This window comes from Tupaia chinensis, unplaced genomic scaffold, assembly GCF_000334495.1.
Source record: "Tupaia chinensis unplaced genomic scaffold, TupChi_1.0 Scaffold000568_1, whole genome shotgun sequence".
NCBI classification, from domain to species: domain Eukaryota; kingdom Metazoa; phylum Chordata; class Mammalia; order Scandentia; family Tupaiidae; genus Tupaia; species Tupaia belangeri.
Genome location: NW_006160082.1, coordinates 3,265,506 through 3,274,741, shown reverse-complemented (window position 1 = coordinate 3,274,741; position 9,236 = coordinate 3,265,506). Strand labels below are relative to the sequence as shown.

The window sequence follows — 9,236 nt, the reverse complement described above, 5'->3', positions numbered from 1 at the left end:
ATAAAAAAAAAAAAAGAGAGAAGAGGATAGAGAAAGATAGCAAGTGAACAATAGAGGGGATGTTAGTGAGAAACAGATATGGTTTATTATCTGTTGAAGATGACGTGTATAGTATTCTCAACTGGACTGGTCTGGGAAGTATTTCATGATGGGTGAAGTCTTTTAACAAGCAAAATGAGAAATAGTGATTGACTGTTTTAAAAAATTATAATAATAATAATTATTGGGAAATGCATGGAAAAGACTTTGAATGATAAAGCGAGGAGATCGATGCCTCTGTATTGACTGATATGCATGGCATTCCCTTTTGAAAAAGCAATGGAAGTCAATGTAAAGTTATATGTAATCCAATGTAATATAAAGAAGATTATGATAATAAAAAAAAAAAAAACCCTCGCCACAGTTCTTCCTTAGCAACCCACTTTTTTAGGACCCCCTCCTTTCTTCTTGAGAGCTCTGTTTTTCCTTTCCTCTCCTTCAATAAACTCCCCACTTTGCTATACCTACAAAATAAATAAGTAAATAAATAAATAGTAACAAACTCTCCCCAATTTGAAGGGGGCGGGGAACTAATGGATATCATTTTTCCATCTCTAAGCTTTTCCTCCCAAAATTTTTCTTCAACACCTGTGCCCGACTTCTCATCTCACATGACAAAGTGAGTCAACATTCAATTGTGAAAATAATCACACCTGATACTCCGCAACTCTTTCCAGCCTGTCAGGCTTATATCACATTAAATTTCATTCTGTATACTATTTATCTTTACACTGATAAAATATTTGATGTGTTATTATTCTGGAGACTTCCAGATCTTATGCATAGAAACTCATTTTCCTGATAGGAAAATTACTGCTAACCTGTATGCCACAATTATAAATATGGCCATTTTAGGCCTGTCTGCAAAGGTCATTATGCCCTCCTAGCTTCTGTGACATCCAAGTAAATCTTCACTTCTCAGGCATCTCCTTTGACACCACAAACATGGCTGCCACCCTCCACTTACATGGAGTACTTCAGTGGGGGAAAACATGAGGATCCTTCACCTATCAGATCTCTAAGAATGGAGGGAGGGAGAAAGGATGATTGGAGGAAAGAAATGAAGAAATCCTCTGTGATCATGAGATTTATACATGGCAGCAAATCTTGTTTCCCCTCCCAATCCTGTTTTCTCACCACTCCCCTCTGTTTCAAAGTCATCAGGAAAGTTATTGGTAGTACTATTACTGGGATTCCCCCACATCCTAACTACTCCCAGCCCTATCCCCAGTGCCCACTTTCTTGACTCTGGGAATGGCAAAGAATATGCTCTCCTGGTAACCACTGCCTCCTTTGCCAATGATTCCGCCCCTCACCCCCTCCCTCTAACCTTAAACGGGGGAGACCAGAAAGTCAGGTTTCACTTCTAATTCATAGTACTCAGTTCCAGACACTTAGGAGGGAGAAGAAATGACTCCAACTGTGCCCTCAAACCATAAATAAATGTTCTAGTGAGCAAATATGATGCTATACTACCATCTGGGTGATGGTAATAAGCCGGACACAGAAAACCGTCAAGTCTCTTTTAATGGCACCCCTTTTAAGACCAGAGCCTAGAAGTGGATGTTGTCTTTGACCTTTGCAATTCTTTTTATTTCCCCTTATAATTATTTATTTATTTAATTTCATTTATTATTATAATTAGTATTATTTTAATTTGACCAGAGAGAGAAAGAAAAGGAAAGCGAGAAAGCAAGTCACCAGGTCTAGGACTGGAACCGCAATCAGCCATGTGGGATTCCAGCACCTTTAACCATCGTGCCACCTACTGGCCCCAACCTTTATAAATATTATGGAGAAAAATCAGCCAGGTGGGTATAACAGACACCTCACTCCTCTTTTCTTTCTTTTTTTTTTTTTTTTTAGAGGTTTTTACTATAGGGCACGTGCGCTCACCACACAGACAGAGACAGAAAGTGAGAAATCACTCCCCAGGGGGGATGGCCACGCTGCAATGCTTTCTCCTTCATTCAGACACCTCACTCCTACTGAGTGAGTGACTTCACTCCTACTACCATATTTAGTTAGATTTTGTAACTAAGTCATGCAAAACTGAGCCCTTCACCAACTCTGACCTTAACTGGGCCATCCAGTAAGCTTGTTCTGCCCTTTGTAACAGAATCTGACTACAGAAAAAGTTTTACTCGCCTTTCCGCTTCAGCCAAGAGAGCTGTCCAAACTACAACCTGCTAATTGGTGACAGTAAAATGGCTTCTTTCTGTTGATCATTAAACTCTAATTCCCTGTGGAATCAAGTAAGAAGAAATCTACAGGCTCATCATGTCTATGTTAAACATACATCCCACCATGTCTTAGTCATGGCTGGTTTCCCAATTAGGACAAGACAGTGTTGTATTTTTCAAATGTATCTGATTCAGGTGAGGCTTGTATAGAACCAAAGCACAGATGTTTTAGAAATGAAATAGAAAAATACAGTCACCATGCCCATAATTCTACCCAGAGGTAAGAATTATGAGCAAAAGTATGATTGAGTTCCCTTAGACACTGCTAGGGAGGAACCCTGAGCCAAATCTTGGCCCAGACAGCCTTTTGGAACACCATTGCTCTGTACTTTCTAGGGTAATTGTGGTGACTTTGGCACAACATTAATTCTATTTGGAATGCTGATCTCCTGAAAGTTGAATATTAAATTAAAAACAGATTATTTTTGTTCCAGAAAATCTGAGTTATGCAAATAAGTGTTTGGAAACACATTAATAAAGACAAGCACTGAAGCGACCTTGCAAGTCGAATGTGGCTACCAAGAGCCTGAAATTGTTTAGCCAGGAAAGCAGAGGGGACCCAAAGGTTTTCACTTGAAATCGGGAGATCATGAAAGTGCCAGCCAATGTATATAAGTACAACCCACTAAACACAGCCATCAGCTAAGGCCTCACAGAGCAACAGAGGTTGATTCCTCTGAATCTGAGGAATTTTTAAATACATTTTTGGGCAAGATAAAGTGGAAGAGAAAGGGGTGGTCAAAGACCCTGCGAAAGGAAAGCTTAAGGGAAATTGCCTCAGGATGCCTGTGTAGGCTTCAGTCCTGCTTGCTCCTTTAGCCCCAAATAAATCATTCATCCTTTCTATAATACATCTCAGTTAACCCATCAGCAAATCTAAGACTCTAATACCTACAAAAATAGGGCTGTTTAAAGAACAAATGAGATCACTTGTTAAAAAAGTGTTCTGTAAACTGAAAGGTGCTGCAAACAAACCATAAAGGCCTCTCTGAACCTGGCATTAAAGTACACATTAAACATGCAGCTTTGGGGGACCAGCAGTTAGCATAATGGCTATGTCGCTGGACTCCCACGTAGTCGACCATGATTCGAGTCCCAGACCCAGTGGCTTAAAACTCACGCTGGGTGAGTGTGCGTGCATGCCCAAGATCCCGAGAGGAGAATGGAGGAGAAGGGATTGTGGCGTGGCCATCCCCCCAGGGGGTGATTTCTCACTTTCTATCTCTCTGTCTCTCTCTGTCCACCCGGCGAGCACACACACACCCTACAGCAAAAACCTCTAAAAAAAAAAAAAACGCAGCTTTGTAGAAAATCAAGTTCCAATTCTGCGGCTATGCTTCTTTCTTAAGTGGATTAAAGTACCTAAAAATAGCCACACTCCAATAGCTAATATGAGCCAACATATTAATTGGACACTGACCACATCTTTGTCAAGTTCAACCAACCCCCACACCCACCCACCCCTCTCCACGTCATCTTTCACTCCCAGTGAAAGGGGAGAAAAGAAGGAAATAGCCTTAGAGAATTGGGAGCTGGCAAAGAAGTGAAGATATCAGTGTCCCTTCTGGGGATATTCTTCCTTTCTTCCCGTTTGTTCTCTGCCATTCATAGCTTAGAGGAATTCCTATAGTGCAGAAAGCTTTTGATTCACTCTGATCCATCCCACCGGTCACTCACCAAATCAGCAAAGAATTAGCAAGTGTCTACCATGTGCCAGGCACTTCCTGGGGCACCAGGGGTGTGACAATGAACAGGCAGGGAAAGTCTCTGCTCAGGAATCTCTAATGTGGGTGAAAGAGGCTGGTGTCAAATGTGACACAGGAGTAAGCCGGATGGTTTCAGAAAAGTGTCAGGAAGACAATGGAGTAGTTGACATAATAGAAAGTGGCAGGACTGGGGAACAGGAGCAGAGGTCTTCAGACGGAACAGAGAAGCCCTTGCTAACTCGGGGCCAACTAAGCTGAGATTTAGAGGGTGGAAGGAAGCCGGCCATGTGAGTGTGTATTATAAGCATGTGCAAGAGTCCTGTGACAGGGACCAGTGGGGTGATCTACTTAAGAAACGAAAGGAAGCCAGGCAGCCCAAAGGTGAGATCAAGGCAGGAAGTTGAGGAGATAAAGTCAAAGAGGCAAAGACAATGCCAATGGCCCCTTCCCACATGGGAGGAGCATGAACCCCAGAGAGGCCAAGAGAGCAGCCCAAAGTCACACAGCAGTTATTGCTGCAGCTGGCTCTAGAACCTGATTCTTGTGCCCCCAAATCCAGAGTTTTTTATGCCATACTGATCTGCTAGCCTCGAGTCCAGGGAAAACGGGTAACTGATTTTATGGATTTTTAAAAGCTCTTAACATACATAAGCAGCAAGCAAATCCCAAGTCTAAGCAGAAAGTCAACAAACGAGGCTGGCGATTTAAAATGCACACATTCTGCTCGGGAAGTGAAGACTTCGTGCCAATCCACGTTTGTGCAGGTCCTATCCGAACAGCAATTCTCTTTGCTGATGCCCCAGTTCTGTGACTAAAGCTCACCAGAGACTAACCATTTTATATTTTGGTCACCTACACCTCTCGACAGCACTTGACTTCATTCACCCAAGTGCTATCAAAATCAGTCTGGTCTCAAACCACCCTTATTTTGTGTTATTAAATTGTCAGGCAATGGTACTGTAAATACAACACCATCATTACATCATCCTTTCACAAGTCAGAAGAACATCTACCTGAAGGTTCAAGTGTAGCAGCTGAAACTGGGACCAGGAGTTAGCATAATGGCTATGTCGCTGGACTCCCACATAGTCGACCACGATTTGCGTCCCAGACCCAGTGGCTTAAACTCATGCCGGGCACGTGTGCGTGCGTGCCCAAAATCCCGAGAGGAGAATGGAGAAGGGATTGCAGCGTGGCCATCCCCCTTGGGGGGTGATTTCTCATTTTCTGTCTCTCTGTCTCTCTGTCTTTCTGGCAAGTGCATGCACCCTATAGCAAAATAAAATAAAATAAAATAAAAAAATAAAAATAAAAAAACTCTCAAAAAAAAAGGGAAAAAAAAAGTGTAAGAGCTGAAACCTACACTCCCTGTAATGCAAGCTGCCCCTCGCTTTTCGGTTTTTATCCTAGGTTCCCCTTTAGCTTTGCCCCCTCACCTTTGCCCTGCAAAGACTTACATGGTCTTTGTAAACCTGAACCTCCGAAGAACAGACCCAAAGTCTGTCCAGTGGCTAGAGACCTGACCACCAGACACAGAAGCGAAGACGCCATTGGCCGGGTGTGTTAGTGGAGAAAGGAATGGGAATGGTAGTTTCAGTGCCTACTGCCTCATTCTTCTCACTCCTTCCACATTTCCTTCTCTTTGTCCTCCCCCTTTCCCAGCCCCACTTTCTACTCATCCAGTCTCACCTCTTCCTCTGCTCAAAAAGCTACTCAGTCTCTGGGTTTGGGGAGAATCACCAGGCAAAAAACAGAAGTCCCGACACAAGACTGGAAGAGTGCCACCTTTAGCTGTGCAACCTAGGGTAAGTTTATTTAACCTTCTGTTCCTTGATCCTCTCATCTGTAAAATTAGGATAATAACTTCCTTCTAAGAGTTTTGTGAAGATTAAATAAATTAATAGATGGGAAGCATTAGACCAGTGCCTGGCACAAAATTCTATTCAGATATAAGATATGTCACTCCCATTCCCTACTCCCCTGCCTCCCCTCTTTTCCCTGGCTAGAAAAGACTACTGTCACCTCCACTTTCTATATATATTTTTTTATTTCAATATCTTTTATACATTCCATTGATATTTATTGCAGCTTTATTCCCCATGGCTAAGACATGGAGTCACCTCCACCATCAAGAACAATTGTTTAGGACGTTAGAGCACCTCACTGGAAGGAAGCTCAGAGGTATTGTGATAGCCATCAAGTGTCAGAGGGAACAATAACACTTAGACCATCAGAGCAGTATTGTGAGAACAACTGTACAACATAAAATTATGTTCATAAAACCCTTAGCTTACGATGATTACTCATTAAATGTTGTTCTTGTCATTGAGGTCTTTCATCGGTGGCACCATTGGTGGGAAGTGCAGATGCGACTCGCATGCATCTTTACTGTGTCGGGTTGCAGACGGTATGACATTCATCTGTGTGTATCACCGTGGCATGAAGATAGTGAATATGAAGAGATAGGCATTTTTAATGCCAAGGCCAGCTTCACAAAATCCATCCCTCAGTGTCCCTCTCTACCTGGGGTCCCTGAAGATCCCAACTCCGCCCTTTAGAGAACCTCTCACTGACACACCCCTTGGATGCCTCAGGGGCATCTCCCACTCACCAAGTCTTAGAACTCAGGAGCTTTCCCTCAAACTGGTGCTGCCCTGGTGTGGCCCTATTGGAGCACCTCCTCCACCTTCACACTTACGCACCAAAGCCTGTGGATTCTGTGCGCTTGATAGCTCCCTTCTCCATCCCTGCTCCATCCCAATGGCCACCACCCTGGTCCATGCACCACTGTATCTGCTTCCACGCATCCCCAAGAGCCACAGAGCACTTGTTCAGAAACTTAGTTTAGATGATGTCACTCAGCTTGAAACTTTTCAGTGGCTTAAAGACTGCACTCCTGCCCCGACTCCACAACCCTATGCCACTTCCAACAACATCAGGGCTTTGGAGTCTGAGCCTATGGTTCCCTCAGTCTCATATCAAAACACGAGTTCCCTTGATCTCTGCTCCAGCCATGGTAACCTCTTTTCAGTTCCTCAAATACATATAATCCTTCTACCCCAGGACCTTTGCACATGTTGTTCACTCTCCTACAACAGCTCTCCTCTTCGGTAGCCAATTAACTCCTACACATCCTCCAAGTCTCAATATAAGTGTCACCTCCTTGAAAAAGCCTTCTCCAAACACCAACCTTGCTCCTTGACAATCTTTTATCAGACACTTCTGAAAATTCTGATGCTTTTCTCCTAGAAATATATACAAGCTTGCAGCTATGCACTCTTCCATGCAATGATTGATTTAGGTCTCTCTCCCTCACTGCAACCTCCAAGAAGACAGAGCTTTTGTCTGTCCTGTTCTACCTATATCTCCAGTACCTAGGACTGTGTTTGGTATGTAGCAAGTATTTGAATAATTTGTTTTGCAGGGATCTTCCTCCTAAAAAAAAAAAAGCCAGTGAATCCCATAGTTCCAGTCCTTTAGAGTAGAGGTTTGGGTTATATTTGAGGTGTAACAGCCTCAGAGCTTAAAAAAAGACAATACCTCTTCACCCACTCTTCAATAGCCAGTCAATGCACAAGACATTCACTGAGCAAATGAGTGGGCTTTGGTTTCCTCTTTCCAATCCGGAGAAAAAGAAGAAATGTACTCATAACATTAAACACATACACAAATAAATTTCAGCCCAAATACACACTGAGGTGTCACCTAGCCAGATTCAGCCTTCAGGAAGATTAGAGAAATGCTAAAGAGCATTCTTGTCACACCTGGCCACAGGGTTTCAACTTGTTCTGCAGACCTACTGATCACTCAGAGCCTTAACATCTGTAAGGTAATTACAGACACGGTGGCTGACAATATACACATGCAGATCTGTCTTAATCAATCCTTTTTGCACGGAGGGAACATGGGCCAATGTTATAAAAGCATGTAAACCACACCATTGCTAGGACAGGCATCTGTGGTCACTCCTGAGCTATGGCCAGCCCCACCCTTCTGGTAAAACACTCCATCCCCTCCAATCCCCCACCTTCCACTCCAACCTAAGCCAAACTAACTGCCTGGTTTGGTCATAAGATTGAAGGAAGGGTGGAAGGCTGGCAGGCCCTGTGGGCTCCATTATTCTGCAAGCCCTATGAGAAAAGTCACCCCCAGGGATGGTTGCTTGCAGATAGGAGCTCTACTTGCTGCCAGGAAACCTTTCCCACCGAGGACACCCAGGGCATGCCGGTTGACTTCAGGTCCAGGGGAGGCACCCCACCCATCTGCCAGAGACAAAGATCACCAGAAACAAAGGACACCCACATACACACACACACACACACACACACACACACACACGCTCACATACACGAAGTCAAAAGCAAATACCGACACTTGGTGCAATTTCAAGCCAAACAGCGGGGTTGGTGTATCTTTAAATAGATTTTGAAACAATCCAGGAGGGACAACAGTTATGTGATAATGACAGGCACTATCTGGGTTCGGAACCCACGCTGCCTCCGCCCTCCTCCCACCCGCGCTGCTGCGGTTCCCGGGCGCATTTCCCGGCCTCAGGACACACGCCACCAGGAGCAAGAGTGCTCTCACTCCTGGAGGCGCGCACACGCCGGGGATGGAGGCTGGGCGAGGGCGGCCAAAAGTAGGAGATACCAACCTTTAGGATCCCAGTTCACCTGTTTTCTTGGCGTCTCGATTGGAAATTTCATTGCTCCGTTGCCCAGAGGGGGAGGAAATGAAAAAACTCAAAATAATAATGAAGTCCTCAAGCTTTACGCCTCGGTACAGCAGTCAAACAAAACAGTTTCCAAGGATGGAGGAGCCCTGGGCTGGCTCGTGAAGGAACCCCAGAGAGAGTCAGGTGGGGAAATAGTGGCTTACGAGAGAGCTGGAGGCAGCTTGAGTGTTTGCACCGGTTGTGGGGGGCCGGCCGCAGCCCGGTGGGTAAAAGGAAAAGTAACGTCGGCGAGGGGCGGATGAACGGATGAAGAAGGTTGGAAAGATGAAAGCGGCAAGCTGCTTCCCCAAAGCGGTGCCAGCAGATTGTGGGCTGAACAGCTGAAGGCCGGGGCTGGGGACAAGCCCACTGCAGTGTCACTCCGGCCCCCGAAGGCGTGTGCGCACACACTCCGCACACACACACACACACACACACACACACACTCGCACACACACTCCCGGGCGCGCGCTCAGGCGGGCACGTCAGCCTCGCTCGGTCTAGCAGAGCGCACACGCCCCACCCCCGCCTCGG

General features: G+C 45.0%; 1 protein-coding gene across 1 annotated transcript in view; it reads right to left on the bottom strand.

The window, feature by feature from the left end:
- The window catches only part of KCNK10 (potassium two pore domain channel subfamily K member 10), a 156,158-nt gene extending 147,010 nt beyond the window's left edge, over positions 1-9,148 (bottom strand). Inside the window, exon 1 of the mRNA XM_006158016.3 lies at positions 8,643-9,148. Within this exon, the coding sequence (XP_006158078.1) occupies positions 8,643-8,694 (52 nt within the window). The 5' untranslated portion in view covers positions 8,695-9,148. The remainder of the gene's footprint in view (positions 1-8,642) is intronic.
- Between the last annotated feature and the right edge of the window lie 88 nt (positions 9,149-9,236).